The sequence below is a fragment of the Cylas formicarius genome, unplaced genomic scaffold, assembly GCF_029955315.1.
Source record: "Cylas formicarius isolate icCylForm1 unplaced genomic scaffold, icCylForm1.1 PGA_scaffold_6__28_contigs__length_40554024, whole genome shotgun sequence".
Lineage (NCBI taxonomy): Eukaryota > Metazoa > Arthropoda > Insecta > Coleoptera > Brentidae > Cylas > Cylas formicarius.
In genome coordinates, this window is record NW_026844347.1 from 14,127,138 (window position 1) to 14,146,255 (window position 19,118).

General features: G+C 31.0%; 1 protein-coding gene across 1 annotated transcript in view; it reads left to right on the top strand.

Moving 5' to 3' along the window:
- The window catches only part of LOC132703799 (uncharacterized), a 64,517-nt gene that overhangs the window by 3,597 nt on the left and 41,802 nt on the right, over positions 1-19,118 (top strand). The window contains exon 2 of the mRNA XM_060673273.1: positions 18,087-18,328. Coding sequence (XP_060529256.1) covers positions 18,087-18,328 — 242 coding nt within the window. The remainder of the gene's footprint in view (positions 1-18,086; positions 18,329-19,118) is intronic.

Sequence of the window (19,118 nt, forward strand, 5' to 3'; positions counted from 1 at the left end):
TCTTTTTTCAATTATTCCAATAACTCCTTAGTCATCCACTTGTGTTTTGTATTTTCTAACTAAATAATATTTCAAATTTATTGTGGCCTTCACTTTTAACTTCATACACTACTTTTTTTTTATATGACTTTTCTGTGATGTTAATTACCAGTTTGTTATAAGACAAAGTATTGTCTTCATCCACTAAATGTGCAAGTACTTTTTTACTTATATTTTTAGATATTTTCCAAATAATTTTCACTTCTAAGTTCCAAATTATTGTTAATAATTATAACAATAATATTCTAAGTGTCTGTTAGGAAAATAAAAATCATCAGTTAACTAACTTAGGTCCGAATAAGCCATTTAACTTTTTGATTTCATTATAGATTATTTATAGATTTTATGATCAGTTTCTGCAGTATAATTAAACATTTTTTTAGATTTTTTCCAAATAATTTTCACTTCTAAGTTCCAAATTATTGTTAATAATTATAACAATAATATTCTAAGTATCTGTTAGGAAAATAAAAATCATCAGTTAACTAACTTAGGTCCGAATAAGCCATTCAACTTTTTGATTTCATTATAGATTATTTATAGATTTTCTGATCAGTTTCTGCAGTATAATTGAACATTTTGGTAGAATATTTTTTTTACATTATATTTATACGTATTACCAAATTTAAGAAATTTCTATAGTATGCTGAGTGCTTGGATATTATTTTGTCAATTCTTTGACTCTTTGATGCCCCGCCCTATCCCAGAACACCATAGTTGAATTGAAATGTTAATTTATTCTGACCAACAATCAACCTATTCTTTTCAAATAATTTTCAGAATAAATTATCTTTCTGAACATCACCACGTATAAATATCACATTTATCTTGGATCGCTGCGCTAAAAATGACATGGTTAAAATGACATCAAGTCGCCCATGAAAATCGAGTAGGTTCGCACCTATGGAGCGAGAGATTTTCTTAATTATCAAAATATCATTTTACCAAGGTCATTTCTATTGCAACACTCAAAGCGATATTTTTAAAATGTTCTCAGAAGCAAATGAGAAATTTTTTTGTGGTGCCTGTCAGATTGAAGAGTGAGTTGTAGCTACATTCTATTCTATTCTATTATTCTCGTTTTTATTGATACGAACTGTTGTAACGCCTTGCCTCTGCGAGCAAAACCAGCTATTATCCCATGGAAAGTTGGCAACAATTGTCCGTTTTTCTGAGTTGTACTTATCTGCTATTTGAGCCCTTGATTTTGAAAGTGGTATAAACCATAAATTTTGAAAATTAGCTACTTCATATGCTAATAAAATTCCTAATAAAATAACATAATCTGAAGCAATTCGCAGTATATCATGAAAATTAAGTTTATTTCTTAGTTAATAAACAAAATATAATTACTGTATATTTTGATAGTGATATAATTCAGTCCTTTTGTTTGGCAAAATAATTGTTAATTGTAAACATTATACGGCGAAGAAATGGAAGAAAGCAACATGAAGTCAAGAAAGAAGACAAGAAATCAATGCACAGAATATAAGAACAGTGTTGAGAAATAGTGGCGAAGAATGTGAAACAAAAGTGAATGGCACAGTTTTTGAAAATAAAGATTGCCTTTGTTCCAAAAACTGTATAAATAGATTCGGATAAGAAGACAGGAAAGCTAGTTTTGATTCTTTTTGGAAATTAGCAAATTGCGAAAAAAAAATTTGAAATGTACGGAATTCAGAAGTTTCTGTTTGCAAAATTTTTTGTGTCTTAAATGCTGAAACACCTGGACCGAATGGTCGTGGCAAAAAGGGTATTTCAATTAGAAAACAGATGAAGATAAGATTAAAGTTGTACAAGAACATATTCTGAATTTTCCAGCACGTGAGAGGCATTATACGAGATCAAATCACACTTCAGGTCGAAAATATCTAAGTTTCCGTAGCTTATTATAAGCACAACATGTATGAATACAATTTGAGTGTAAGTGCTCCATATAAGATGTTTTGTAAAACTTCTTTGGATGACAATTCCGAAAGCAAACTGGAAAGGCAAGAAGAATATGCGAAAATATTGATTTACTTCCATTATACACAGCCATTAGATCAATAACAGAAGAAAAACGTAAAGATATGATGGGTTTACTACACTCTACTCCAACAATTTTCCACAAACACTTTGTAATCCGAACTATTGAAAAACAAATTACTTAGTTACAATGTAATGAGATTGAATAAAATGGTAATTTATAATAAAACAGTTTTTTCTTAATGGTTTAAGTCATTATAAAGTCGTGCAGTTAATTTGAAAATGGTTAAGACATTTCAACCTTCTTTTTAAATTTTTTTATAAATTTCGCAAACATAATAAATACTTATTTCTTGGCTCTTTTTAATTGTTAAAGTATTTTATTCCACAATACAAAAATATTCATTAATCTTTTAAAATGCAAACCTCTTAATATCTCGATACAAGAAATATATGACTTATACCTCTTTCATTTATTTGGTCGCTTGATATATTCTCTATAATTTAGTAATAACAACTACATCTACAAATTATAATAATTTTAAATTAAACCATCAATTTTAGTGGGTTTGGAGCAGGCAAGAAAAAAGACACTATAAATTATAATACTTTATGTTAACATACCGTAGCTGGTTTTACAAACACCGAGTTAACTGCGCTAAAAATAGAAACCGCGCGAAGGTGAAGAACCGTGGCATGAAGAGCTTCTTCAGCGAAAACAAGAAAGACGTTGATGACAACTATTTATTCAGTTTTAAAACGTTTTTTTTATGAACCAAATATATTACGTTAGATAAAGCAAGGTTTAGTGCACCTAAATACCCACGTGTGCAAACTAAAGTGATGACGTACAAGAGAATCCAAGTACAATTAACATTCCCTCGTGCTTTTATATTGTATTATGTAACAAGCTTGACAAACACCACTTTAGTCAGGGATTTCATTTTTTTACAAGCGGATCGAATGTTTAATAAACGACTGACTGAAGACCGAATTACGTGAGACATGACTATCGGTTAAAATGCACTGGAAGCATTCGTTCGCTTCATAGTCCGTGGAAATAGTATCGGAAACGTCCGAAGCAGCTCCCCACAGTAGCTAACAAAGATGAAGTCTTAAATTTTTAAGATATTTAACACGCTGAAGGTATTTTGATGTTTGTCAGTTCTGACCGTTCTCTTATGTCATAAAATTGTAATTTTTTAATGATTTCGTAGAAAAAGTACAGTAGGCAACTCCTTAATAGATATCTCCAGACACTCATAGACGAAACAATCGCATTGCTGCGTTCCGCTCGTGCCTATAAAAACTCATGACTAAAATGTCATTTACACAAATTTTTGCATATGTTTTAATGTCGCTGGAATTCTATACTATAAAACGTAATACGGATAGTACGTTGACGTTTATGGAAAACGAGATGTAGGTCTGCAACGCTGTCGCTTCTTCAAAAAAGTAGCAACATCTTTTTCATTTCAAATAGGGGCCCAATATCTGTTTATTTTTGTATAATATTTTCATATAAATATCGTTATCGGTATTCAAAATATTAATCATTTCATTATTGTTGTTTATTGTTCAAGGTAACTCTCCAGTAAAACGTTTAGTATTGTTATGTTTGAATTCGTAGAATACTAAAATTTTGAACATAGTTTAATAAGGGTATCTATTTGTTCCGTATAGAGAGGTTTGCCTTGTATCATTCAGGTAAAATTTGTCATTTTACCGATTATCACACCGGCGAAAAGTTGTTTTTTAGTAGAATACTTTGTCTTTAATGTTTATATAGTATCATAATCATAAATAATTTAGAATTAAAATATAAATCAATAAATATCGGATTATTTTAACAAATTTACCTTAAGTCTACTATTATAAAAGAAACTTTTCTCTTGGAACTAACGAAAGATTTCTCCCAAATATTCGATTACAACCGATTTAGATATTTAATTATTTCGACATAATTACCTCCAACCCAATTGTTACTTCCTCAGTGCACCATGAATCGGTTTCCTATCGAGTTGTAAATTGACTTGAAATTAACAGGTTCAGGTATTTTAATAGCAGAATAATGATTCAATGGATTTCTCAGAGTTGGCGATTACTTAAGTTAAATATGCCAAAATTATCATATTTTACCGGAAACATTTATTTCAGATTACTGACCATAGAAACATAGTACTTCACTAAAAAGTTTTCTATAAGTTTAAACATTTGTACCTAAAGATCCATACCAACTAAAGTGGTGACGTAGAAGAGTAATAATCATTTTATTGCAGCTATGTTTTGAAAAAAAAAAAGAAAATAATTTCTCGAAAGCCGTTAAAGATATTATACAAATAATGCGTACAATACAATAATCAGATAGCAACAGCGGAGTGGAAAATTATCTGATATTGTGGTTGTTAAATATTTTTGCTTAATGTTACAGTTTTCAGTTAGTGCGCATGCCTGTAACTTATATAAAGTTCCGCGCAGGGTGCCTTCGGAGAGACAGAGACGCGAGTCGGTCGGCATCAGTCGTATCATAAGCGGAAAGAACTTTTACAACTTTTGCAAAAATACACAGTGTTAGTCATTTTCCGACTTTTATTTTACCGAAAAATTGTGTTAGTGAAAATTGCTGAACAATAACCCCCAAATCAAGAACAGTGGTTATTGGTTTTCTTAAATGTTTAAAAAAGTAGCTAGGTCGTTGGCTTCGTTTCCCGCTTAGTTTTATAAGGGACTGATTTTTCAAGTATTTTGGCTCGATAAGTTCTTTGCAAACGTATGGTATTACCCGAAATGCTCATGAAAAGTGTGTCGTTTTACAATAATTTAATCGATTACTCTGAATTCTAAAAGATAAATACAAGAAAATTGTTTAGGTTTTTTGTAATAAATTGCAAAATTGTTAAAAAACGTTCTGGGGACTTTCTTTATTTATACTACTGGTATTTTAAAATTTTTAGTTGCCTGCACCTAAACATCACAAAACTATGCTCATTTGGATATCAATACTGGTTTAAAAAAAATTGAAATAGAATTCAAAAGTGACCAACTTTCTATGTAAGAAGTTTATCGTTAATTATTGTAGAGTAATAAGTTTTTATATCACTAGACTTCGACAGATTGAAGCACTTTGATTAGGTATAGTAAGTTCATTATCTCATTGGATTCAAAAATTATGAGAAAACGAAATTATACAGGGTGACTCAAAAAAACGTGACGAATAAAACAAACATTTTTGTAAGTGGAACGCCCTATTTTTATTTTTTTTATTAATAATCATATATAACTAATCCTAATAGTTTTTCCAAAATTTTAATTTTTTATTTCAAAAATCGTGAGATCGCACTACAAATTCTAATTGTAATTTGTTGTATTTGTAAATTGTAAATATATAATGTTGTAAATTGGTTAATTTAATACCTATTTTAAGTCCTGAAGAAGTCAATAAAATTATCGAAACTATGCCCACATAACAAATTTATTTTTTATATCAACCCAAACTCATAAATTTCTTAATATTAAAAATTACCTAGCACTACCTAGCATTATATAGCACAATTTCATATGAAGCCATGTAGTTCGGAGAGCGAGGATGTAGAAATTACATTTTTGCCGACGGTCAGGCAAAACTGTTGCGCGCTTATTCTATTTTTAGAACTTTCTTCGTATTTTTTGTTGTATCGTTTATTGTGGCGTATGAGGAAAAGATCCAGTTTTGTAGGTTATTGGAAATACCAGTTTATATTTAAACTTAACGGTTCGCGTGGGAAATATTTAGGGAGAAATTATCTCAACAAATTATCGAACGCGCTTTTTTAAATGATACAAACTTAAACAGCTTCTTTAACTTAAGATCGATCGTGAACAGTCCTGTAACGATTTAAATATCAAAATAGATGTTTTTATGATACGCTTTAATAATATGCAGATACGTATGAAGCAAGCAGTACGTATCTATGAACTCACCCGATGCATAATCTTTCATCCTGGCCACGTTTTTTCCTCACATCTGTCATAAAATTTATTAATTATAATTTCTATCTATTTATAAATAGTATGGTTACTGTTAATAGTTAAACGTTATTAAAGAAAATTAATTAGCTGAAATACTAACAAGTAGAAAAATTTGCAATGTAAGCGATGCGCAGTAAAACGTTGGCGCCAAGAAGCGAAGACAACAAAAATTTTTGTCAGGCCAAATACATCAAACGCACTCAACCTTGGATTTATATACTCCCTTCAAGCGAATAATAATTATTATAATTACGGTGCAGTTTAAATTTGTATTACTACTCTAGTTATTTATGAGATACTACATAAAAATAGGTACTCATTTTCTATATATCACTTTTCAAATTGTGACTGCCGCTCAGTTTCAGTCAAGCTCTGAAGAAGCCAACAGGATGATTGGCGAAAGGTCAGTTTTTAGGTTTTACTCTACTCTAAAAGTCCAAGTAATTCGGTTTTAACTGTGATTTTTTATGCCTTGTATGCTTTGTTCTCACTGGTAATTACTTAATATTCTAATAATGATATGTTTTGTACTAATCAGATGATCATGAACATATTTCATAATGTTTTCTTATATTATATAATTTGTCATTCAGAGAGAATCTTGAATATATCAGCTAAATGTCAGCCCGTATCATTTCCTTATTTCTATCATCAAACTAATAAAATGTATCACTTTTAACGCATTTTTGAATTTCAATTTATATGGCTCGAGCGCAATCATCTACCTTGAGATTTTTTAAACTTCATCTGAGTACTGTTTAAAAACGTGGAGTTGATGAAATAGTGCAAAGAGTTAATGTGATTTTAGAACTGAAATTTATTTTATATCGGTGCCGTGGATAATGAGTAAATGAGTACCGTGGAACGGAAAAATTCAAATGACGTTCTAGTGAAATCCTTTCAGGATTTTATTTATAAAGTAAAATAGATTAATAAGATGCATAAAAATTTTTTTCTTTGCCCTTCTGTCAAATACTTAATTATACACCGATCTGGTTACTGTTCTGGCACATCGGAACACCCTGTTAACATAAATATACTATAAATAAAATAGAACTGAGGTGGTTTTTACTTGATGAAAATCCATTAATCAAAATAAATAAGAACTAAAAGTTCAAATTTTCACAAAATTATATATTTTGACATGACAATTGTTTGCACAACACCGTATATATACCGAAAAATGACCATAAAGCCTTAATTAATGTTGTTGTGAGAATATAAGTTCAATAAAGGAGAGGTATTTAAATCTAATAGATCGTTAAGTATTACATTTGAATGTCTCATTTTGTTAATCTCCATGGCTTCTAATAAATTTAATTTTCTTTTTGTGGCTGTATGTAAAATATCAAAATTGTCGTCAAAAATGTGTTTTTCTGTTTTAACTGTGTAGCATAATTAGAATCTATAAATAAAGTACATACTTAGGGTCAAACAGTGACGCACCTATTGAGATAAGGTATACCTTGTTATCAACCCTCTTTTCGATCTTTTTGGATGAGGTAGAATATGTGATCTTTTATTTTCAACCCTAATATCCAAGGAGTTTGATTATTACTATTTTGGAGATGTTCTCTCTTTTTAAATATAATTTATTAATTTCCAATATTATTGGCTTTAGGTCAAAGTAATGGTTTAAAGTATTCGGAATTCGTATCGTTCAATTTTTTCAAGGTTATTTCATCAAGGCCATGAATAAAGCTCGCAAGCAGTACTAGATGGCCTGTTGTGGTCATCCCTTCTATAAAAAGAAAACTTAGATCTGCGAGATTATTCTTGTCCTTGCGAAACTATAATATTTAGTTCCCGATAATCGTGCTCTGTGGGATTTTCGATTTTGGCTGGTGAGATAACTCATGTCAAATATATTGCCTGTAAGAACGGTAAAAATTGAAGTGCTTCAGGCGGCAATAATACTTTCGTGAATGCCCTTGAATTTGATCTAACTAACCTTGCACTTAGCGTCATTTCCTATCTAAACAGCGACTTCAGCCCACGTGCCGAGATCTAGCGTTGTTTAATTTTCCAATTAATTTTATTCACGACATAATAGAAAAGGCGCATATTAAAAAACAACTATTTAAGTTCAAATGATCTCCATCGGTCATCATCGCTTCGAATAACATACGAAAGGGTCAACTAATGCAAATTAACCTCCGCCGCTTGACTGATAAGCCGTATTGAAAATTTGCGCTGTTAATTTAATTGTCTTCAGTGGAATCGTAAAATATTTTGAATTTAACGACAAGGAAACGATTATTATTTGTCATTAATAAAGGAATACCGAAAAGTTCATTTGAGCTTATTTGCTGGCTTGTGATGATATTATTATTATTATAATTATTATCATTTATTTATATTTATTTATGTAATAAAAATAAAATTTAAAAAATACAATTAATATGAAATATCTTGCAACACCATATATAAGTAATTTATCTGAAAAAGTAAATATCCTTTTTGTATATGATATCACAGTTTGTCGTCAGTCTTAAAATTCATTTACACTCCATTAAAAAGTAACATTCCAGTTGAAAAGAAAACAAATTGTGTATATTAATTTCCTATTTAAATTGCCCAAAAAATATATTGGAATTGCATTTTTTTTTAAATCGTATTAATGGATATGAATTTACTAAAAATCTTCTGAACTAAATTAGGAAAAAAAAATAGATTTTCAGTTATTTATTGGTTTACTGGTATTATCGTTAAACTTTTTAATTTTTGAATGTAAGTGAATGACATAGTTGGTTTTATTTCTTTTTTGTTCGTTAATGCGTTTCTTAAAGGTTCTAAGTGTTTTTCGTATATAAGCTTTACTTTACACGTTTTACACGTAATAAGTACATTTATGAGATTTTGAAATCAAGGAATTATGTTTTGGATTTTCTGACTGACTGATGCTTTAAATCTATTGTGGTCTACTCTTTTAACTTCCTACACTACTTTTAGTTTATGAGACTTAATCTTTTATATGATATTAAATACTAGTTTGTTATAAGACAAAGTATCGTCTTCAACTACTAAATGTGCAAGTTCTAAATATTGGGTGCTAATAATAATAATAATAATATTAATAATAATAATTCAAGTATCTGTTAGGAACAGAAAAATCATCAGTTAATTAAATTTAGTCTGAAGTTGGCCGTTTAGCTTGTCGATTATACTTAACTTTTTGATCTTATTACAATTTCAACCAAATTAAAGATTTTTTGACCAATATAAGGTCGGTCTGTTTTTGTTGTACTATTTAACATTTTTGGTAGAATCTCAAATGATTTCACATTTACATTGTATTTATATCTATTATCAATTTTAAGGCATTTTTATGTATGCTGATTGCGCCTTACCTATTATTTAGAAAAATTTTCTGACCCTCCGCCCGTCCCAGGACACCATAGTTGAGTTGAAGTTCGAGGCACGATCAACCGTCAGCGACTTTTTTTTAATGATACCACTTTTTTTAAATTATTTTTCTGTCCATCTCCATGTATAATATATCATATCACAAATTTCGTTTCATGCTTTTTGGTTCATTATGTAAAACATCAAAATCATCGTTAAACCTTTTAATTTCAAAATCTAAATGAATGGCATGGTTAGTTTTATTTTTATACACTCTTTTATATTCGATATTGGGTTTTTTCTACTCCCGTCTGTAAAATACTTAATTACACACCGATCTAGTGTGCGGAAAGGGTCACTTTACCACGTCAGTTTCGTTTCTCACGGATCCGAGTCACTTCGGATATATCCGAGAGTTTACCGCACGGGTTTGGGAGCAATCGGATGTTTTCGGAGATATTTCCCACGCCTTGAATATTGACGTTTGTCAATTCTGACGGTCATATTAGTGAATGTATTCGTGTTGTTTTGCGAAAATAAACTCGTGAGTCAAAATCGTTTACCGCACTTGTTGCATAATATACTATTTTAAATATTCTACCAGTTTGTCTGAAATAAATTTTGGGATATGATCCACATTTCAACTTGTACACTTTGGATTTTTGATTTTTTCGTGATTTAGTAATATTGTTTTTTCAAATTTTTCTTACATTTTTTTCAGTTTTAAAAACAATCTTAAGACCAAAAATTTTATTGTTTTATCAATTTTGGGTTAATTAATTAACTTTGGCGGTTGAAGATTCATGATTCTTGTTAGCATTTTTCGTTGTCTTTAAAAAGCTATGAATCCCAAATTACCATTTTGATTTGTTTTATGATATAACTCTGTGAGATCATATTGTACACTTTGGTATATATCTGAATCAAGCACCTATTTGGGCTTTGACTGTCTTTCCTTTACCTGCTCTTTTAAATACTGTGTTATTTTTGAAGCCTTATTTTTAATTGATTTTACATTTATGTTTTACATAGATGTATATAAAACAGTCATCATAAACCAATAAATAACTGTGAAAGTCTGAACAAAAATTATTCTGATTTAATTGTATTAAATGGATGTTCATCAACTAAAAGCCATCTCAGTTTAATAAAGAACAACTGCTTTATACAAACAAGAAAATGTAACAATTTAATTTTAAAAAAATTTTAACGCAAGATAATAGTTGTCCGAAATTTTCAATAAAAAAATAATGCATATCAAAAGATAAACAAATGCTTTAAATCTTCGGCAAGATATTAGTTATTTAAGCCAGTCATATCATAATTTAATAACATAATCTAGATTAGGAAACAGATCCACTTTCTGATAATAATGGTGTAGAAAATAAACCAACAATTTATTTTATATAAAATATTTAATCTATATAATATTTGTATCTATTTTAGATACTTAAAACTTAAACATTTTAAAAAGATTTCATTTATTTTCGACTAAAATTCAAATAAAAAATTTCTGGGGGATCGTTTATAATGCCCCCAACCCCCTTTAATTTTTTTAGATAACGTTGCACTGTATCACTATCACTGTCTTCATCTCTTTCCAAGGTTTTCAAGGGTAGTTCCTTTTGAGCCAATTTAGCTTTCTTATTTGCTTAAACAAAAGTTTCCAAAAGTAATTGTTTTCTTTTTTTCAGAATTTTATAATAAAAACAACGTAAGTTTTGCTCAATCTGTAACTGGTAACTTTCACTGTCAGTTATAAATAAACATTTTGTTTTTTGGTGGCGACCTATTTCACAGCCACCTAAGATATAAATTATAAATTCTAGAATATTATTTTATTTTTGAATGTTGCTTTTTTATTAGAAGTGCATATATCCCTAAAACCATTGGATTTGATAGGACTTGTTATACAAGAAATGTGCAGAATTTTTAGGAGATTTTATTAAGAGTGTAATGTGCAAGATAAAATAGAAAATATATAACTTTTCTCTGTGGCTGATTTCTGCAACACCCTGTATATATAAGAATGTATCTGCAAATAGCTTACAATTTTTTGCAAAACTTTTGTATTCGAGGTTTTTTTTCCAAACGTTAAATAAAAAAGTTGCATTATAAATGATTACTTGGTACGATTGTACAGGAAACGAACATTAAGAATTGAACTTCAGTCATTTCTTCTTACATATCTTTCAAAACATATTTCAGCCCAATGTGTCTCCTATGGTGAATAATAATAAGAATTTTTAGAAAGAATTCAAACTCGTTTCATTTATGTGGTTTCATTTTTATTTAGAAACGTTTTTCAGGAATCTTCACTGCACACTGTCGCTAGCCAATTTTAACGTTTTCGATACTTTACTCCATACGTTTTAAGATGTATGAGTAAATATTTGAAACACTACTGCATTCATCATGTCACTTATTGAATGTCGTACTCTTTTGCAAAATGCACCCAGAAAAATATTTTTTAATTTAATTAATTTTGTGACTAACGCTTGTCTTTCATCACTCAATGAGGTTATTCGGTCTGCTTTTCAAAATGTATCCAAAACCTGTAACAGACTGATCACTAATTTGTTGGTCATCAAAACTTGTCGCCTAATAGACCAGTAAGAAATGTTATTGAATGCAACTGCCAAATATAATTAATTTGCTAGAATTTTAACATCTGTTTAATGCCCAATGAATCTTATTAAAATCCTGACTTCCTAATGAATCAAAAGAATTTTACTGTCATGTAAAGGGTCTTACCTAGAGCTCATATGTTAATATAGTTTCTGAATGCTGCCAATTAATGTTCTGTTTGACTCTCGCTCATTTAAAACGTTTCCTGTTGTGGTTGCAAAACTCATTTCCTAGTGCGCAGCGACATGCTATCTAATCTGTTACTTTCACTACGAAATCCGTCATGCTTTCTTCTAATAACATCTAGAAAAATTTTGTACACACGTAAATACGCGTTATGAGGCTCCGAAAAATTATTTTGAATCAGGAAACATTTGGCAATCGAAATTTTATTCTATACTACATCTAATTATTCAAGCTGATCATACAATACATTCAGTTTGCACCAAAAATGCTTCAATAAAGTGTTGCTCGTTTAAAACATCAGAGCAAAAGTGTTTAAAGCTGCAATTTTTTATTAATTTATAGTTCCAAGTATCTCCAAAGAGTGGCACGTGCTAAATTAAAAACTGAAACATATTCGCTAATTTTACAAAAACATTTTTTTCCTTTTTCTCCGAAAATAAAAAGTGGAAGGTAATATGGAATAGATTTGTTATACACAAAAAATATTTAAATATTAAAATCATTTAAATTCAGAACATCAGGCAGGCAAAAAGTATATATCAAGTAATTGCAAAAATATTTCTCTACTTTTTATTGTAGCAGATTACTCGCAGATCTTCATCAGATGAATCATCAGCTACTAGGATCAGGCTCATCGAAAAGTTTTCAGTTCACTTTTTGTCTTGAAATATTAATTGATTGGTATAATTTTTCCTTATTCGGCGTTCACGTAATTATTTTAGAATGCCCACATTTAATTCTCCGATTCCCGGGCTTGTTAGGGCAAAGAAATTGTGTCACTGGGATGAACATTGGGGCAGTTATTTTGCTTATTTTTGTGTATTATCGTTTGGGAATTTTTGATTTTCGTTTTGCATTTCTGCCGCAAATACACGTCTGTGAAAATATTTCTAATTAAAATAGGCCTTACCAGATAACTGGAAAATATCATAATGAATTACTGTCCACTCTCATGGGGAGTGTCACTTCTTCGTTATAAAAGGTATTTAAGGCACCCATGACGGTCTTGTCAAAGGGCTGAAGTTTATAAAATTTGGCTAGATTTCTAGTGTGGGTGTGATGGTCGTCTAATATCAGCAGTATTGGATTAATTTCTGAAGGTTTTGTCTCTTGTAGGAAGTCAAACAATTTTGTAAATAAATCTGTTGGAATCCACTCGGATGGGTCAAAAGCAAGCAGCGATTCTGGAAGTATCCGCTTTTTCTGCTGATCACTGGCTTTTTGCGTGGAAAGATAATCATGGGTTGCACAAAATCACCTGTCCCACTCATATACATAAAGATGGTTATAAGAGAGTATTTTTTTGCTGACGAAATAGCACCAACTTGTCGTTAGACCACCCTCTATATAAAGAATTCACTTTTGTAGCAGCACCTTTAAGCATCAGCATCAATTAATTTAAATTTTAAAAAGTCAACGTTAAGTATTTATTCTGGTCTACAACAACGCAACAAATCTACCTTCCTCCTGTGTTACTGAGAGATAACGCCAGCGATAAAATAGATATAATGTTTTAACTGACAAACGCACCTTGTTGGGAACATGTGTCGCCGGAATTTTCTTATATCTAAAAAATTTGTCCCAAACGAACATAAAGTTGAAATGACAAAATAGTTTTAGGACTTCAGTACTCAGATAAATGAAAAATATCGGATAATCTGTGTATAGCGTGTCTTATAAATTTTTGCTTATAAATTCGTTGTAAATATATAAGATATTTTATTGTTTCATGTAAGGGTAGTCCCGTATTTTCTGGATTAATGTGCGAAGAACATTAACAAATTAAATACTTATTATTCAAATTCGAAGTAAACAATATTGAATTAATCTAAGGAATTAAAGAATATATAAATAACAAAACTCAAATAATCCTAATCGTAACCTCAAAGACGAAGAAGTAAGTTATCCAGAACGTCGAATGATACATAAATTGCAAATGTCGTCTACTTTTAGTGACCGCAGAAATACAGTCACAACACATAAGAAAACACCAAGAAAGCTGAAATGGTGTCATTTCATCGAAAAACTTGGCACTGAAAAATCAAACCTATTGTTCATACTCTTTTCTGCTCCAGCTAAGTGCTATATTTGCAAATGGAATATAATTTATAATAGCCGAGAAATATCAGCAAAATATTTTTTTTGGATTTTCATTGCTAAGTATTCCATTTTCACTACAGATTCTTTCTTTTTTTTTCGTACGGAAGTTCCAGAAATAGCAAGTCATTAAAAAAAATAAATTCGGGTTTTCAGTAGTTAACCGTTAAGACAGTTAACTACCCTGACATTTTTTCTCACTTTAATGAATTTAAAAACAAAATGTGAATATGATTTTTATAAATAAAAAATCTCTTTAATAGAATAGCAAATCATTTTTATAAAAACTTCGATTTTCAACTGCAGCAAAGGAAACTTCATAAAATTTATTTTGGTACCACAAAAAGCTCTTGACTGGCGTCTATTTAAATAGAGGTTTCGGCACTAAAATCTATTTTTTCTGCGATTGGAAAACTTGGTGTGACAGGAATTAAGTACGAAACCCAGCCAGTTTCCCCTGTAAAGCGTTTGAGTATAGAGGCTAGATATTTTGCTACAGAATAGGTTAGAGGACCAATGTTGCTAACAATACGTTGAAGTTGTAATGTTGGTTGTGGATTTCGGTGAGTCTTTCGAAAAGAGGAATTTTGAGTCGTGTTCTCTATAACCCCTCACGACTATAAAATTATTGGTTTCTACAGATTTCCCAAGATTCCCAAACCCATATCACCGCTTCATCCTGTTATTACCACCATTGATTCTCCAACCTATTCTTTAGCTAAATCTCTAGCTTCTACATTAAAACATTTACTTCATTTTAAAATTAAAATCCATTACATTAAGATCCTGACAATCTTCTGCTTAATTTCGTAGAATCTTTTTACTAACGTTCCTATTTCTGAAACTCTCAACATAATTTTATATATATATTACTATTTTCTCATGTTAATTGAAAAATGCATGTCTGGAAAAAATAAAAACAAATACTAGGAAGAGCTATGGGTTCTCCATTATCACTAGTCATTGCGAATATATTCATGCAAGCTTTTGAGAGTTTAAATGGCTAAGAAAATCTTGGAGGGATTCTTAAGTATAAGGCCAAATAACAAAAATATCATCAAGCATAATTTTGGTTTACATAGTGTCGATGGAGAACCCATAGCTGTTCCTGACGTTTGTTCATAAATTTTACCGTTACAAAAAACTTATGTTCCAGACAAACATTTTTCAATTAAGATGTGAAGGTTTGGTTCCATGTTCTCAGATTTTAATATATCTAAAATAATGTTGACATTTTCAGAAACAGGGACTTTAGTTAATACGGTTCTGCCCTACCTATTGTCCCCAACGAAGAAATTATTTCAAATTTCGAGTCTATTTGAAACCGCAAGTATCCTTAAAAAATCCAAACATCTTAAGCCAAGCCTGAGCATATAGCTCTAAAATCTGTAAAATCTAATCCCGATATCGTAATTCAAAAAACAGATAAAGATGATCATAAACACAACTGGTTATCAGGAAAATATTCAACATTAACATGTTAGATGCTGATGATAAAACTAACAATTCTAACAACTAACAATAACAATTCCCGACACTTTTGTGTGAAAAGCTCATATGTTATTCCGTCACTAAAAAACCAATTCACCAAGGGAATTGAAAGATCCGAGCCCCATTGCCTACATTATCTAAAGTTTTCGGGCGTACACTTAATAAACAACTGAAGCGACATTTAGATGACACTGGGGTTTTGCCTGCAGTGCAGTCAGGTTTTCGAGTGAACCACAGCTATTCAGCTGCTTTGTTAAAAGTCACCGACGATATTTTTGTTGCTGCACAACGTGGCGAATTAACTATCTTGATTCTCTTAGACTATAGCAAAGCCTTCCACAAACTCGATCACACTTTAATTGCTATTTTGGGTTATGCTTATTACAAAACTTCTGGATTCCTCCTGCGTCGGTTTTTGCTTAGTCGAAATTGCTGACGTTTCGCCAATCATCCTGTTGGCTCAGGATGATTGGCGAAACATCAGCATTACCGTAGCCTGTGGAAGGTTCTTTGAAAAATTTTGGGTTATCTTCGATTTCACGAGAACGCCTTATCAGTTAATGAAAACTATTGAACTGAGAGGCTGCTGATGGTTTACTTAAATGGTCGCACATAATCTCCGACATATAGCTTGCGGTGTTTTCCAGGGTTCAATTCTCGGTCCCGTACCTTTCTCCCTATATACGTCTCATCTAATAGGGCACTTGCAACGACACTCAGCTGTATATCTCGTTTAATCCAGAAAATATCGCAGACGCCAATGATAAAATTAATTCTAATTTAAAAACTCACAGGTGCTACCCTTTGCAAAAAGTCAATATATAAATTTATACTCTAAACATGTTAGGGTTTATCTCGAAGACACTTTACTGAAACTTATTGAAAACGCAAGGAACCTAGGATTGGTTATGGATAGCGAGCTAAAGTTTTCGGGACATGTCAGCAATTGTATTTGCAAAGCTTGTTGTAATCTAAATCTTATTTATGCCCAAAAAAATTTATTAAATAAAAACTTTATGCGATTCCTGAGTACCATCCCATTTTTATTTTGCCGACACCGCATACGGGCCTTGTGTTTTAGACTTGATGCCCAAACGAATTCAATTAATGCAGAACCCTTTCGTTCGGTTAATATGCGAAAAACTTAGGGAAATTAAGTGGCTGAATATGAGCAAAAGATGTACATTACATGCACCAGCTCTTTTTCACAAAATTATTGGTAGTCCAGGTTACCTCTATAAGAATATCAAATACCGTTACGACATTCATAAGTTGGATATCCATCAACAATTCACAATCACCACACCTAAACATGTATCTGCTTCCTCCGAACGTTCGTTTTCATTTGTAATATCTAAATTATATGACAAAGTCCCACCTAATAATAGACAATTAATTGGTGACAAATTTAAATAAGCTATCAGGCCAATTATTTAGCATTTTCTAACTTGATGCTGGCTCCGCCGCGCTGCCTGTTACTTCGATCTTCGTACTTCATCCTTCTGTTCAATTATTGATTAAGTAAGTTAATACTAATTAACATTCTAAGATTACTTTAATGGCTGCTTTTGGTTAGCGACAGCCTGTTGCGTCGTTACCTGAAGGCAGTATTTAGGTTAAGTTAGAAGGGTCTGCCTCAACTTCGTCTTTTGTGGTCCTTTCAATAAAGCCTCTTATTATAATAATAACAATAATTATTATTATTATTATTATTGTTATTATAATTATTATTAAGACTTCTTCTCTATTAGAATCTGTGAAAAAGTCCGTCAACCCTCATGACTCTAAAACTACTAGCTTTTTCGAACTCCCTCACAAAGATTCACAAAACAGGATTACCTCTTGGGCCTTTTGTCAGCACAATTGGTTCTCCGACATATTATCTAGCAAAATATCTAGCATCTATATTAAAACCCTTTACAAGGAAAACTGATGGTTTGGTACTTAATTTTCAATTCATTGAAAAATTAGAAACCATGACATTGGATCCGAACGATATTCTATTCAGTCTCTCTTTACTAAAATGTCTATTCCTGAAACTCTCAATATTATTTCCGATATATTTTAATCCGAGAACAAACGTCAGGAACAAAACTCTGGGCTCTCCATTACCATTTTCGTAATGGGAATCAGTCACCCGAGACAATGTTCAATTGTGTTACAGTAGCCGGTGGAAGTTCCTTTAAAAAAAATTATCATTAATATTTAAGCTCGAAAAATAGATTGTAAAGTTAAACCCAAGATTTAAGAGTCATGTTGAATTAATTAGGCAAATCTCTTATTAGTTTTCCATAAGTTGATTAAAACTGATTTATTTGTTTCAGTGGCTTCAAAAACGGTTAAAATGTGCGGCACCGAAAAAGAAATTGCTCTCGAGCCACATTCAGAATCGTCATCCTTTATCGTATCTTTCGATCCAACCGCGAAACGATCCATGTGCCGTCTGCGAGTAACCGCCCCCAAAACTCACGTTGTCAATCTGCAATTTTTAGAAGAAGAACAGAAATCACTTCCAAAAAACGATTCCCTTCCATTCGAGAAGCCTTCCCCATGCACAATGAGCATAGTAAGTATAGAATATTGGATATGAATTTTTAAAAAATTTACCAAGCTATTTTTACGCGCGATTTTCGCAATTGAATTGGTTATGAAATTAATAAGCAGTACAGGGTGTCCCATAAGTGATGGTAGATGGCAAAATAATAGATTCTTTAAATAAAAATATTGCGACTTAACGAAACTTACCTTGGCACAAAAATTGCAGATCCAGCGTTCCAAAATTGCAATTTCGTTTTTGATTTTTTTTTTGATTTTGATAAAATTTGGCAAATCGGTGATTTTTTACGCGCACAAAAAAGATATACTGTTTTCAAGAAATTTTGGTTTGAAATTTTCCTAAATGAGACACCCTGTATATTATTTGATTTTCGAATAGCCACTTTAAAGCAATTTCCGTTTTGGTGTAATTGGCAGATAAAATTAAAAACTAAATTAAATTATTAAGATATGAAACTGGGAATTGGCTCCTTATCAGCTTGTTCACAACCGTCTTAGAGCATTTTTAAAAAGTCATATTAAAAACAGAATAATAAGCTTTGCTCAATGTTGCCAAATTTCGCAAGTTTCTACGTTCAAATGTCTACGTGAAAGGATTACCAAAAATTAACATGAACTACTAATGCATATTACTTGGTAGTAAAATTAATTAAATTAGTTTTTTAATACGTCCGCCGTTTTGAAGAATACATGTAGTATATGCTATTTCTAAATGGTACATGGCATCTGAGATGTATTTCGTTTCATTAACATAGTGTATTGCCGCGCGAACTCGTTGCTGCACTTAAAAAACTGTTGCC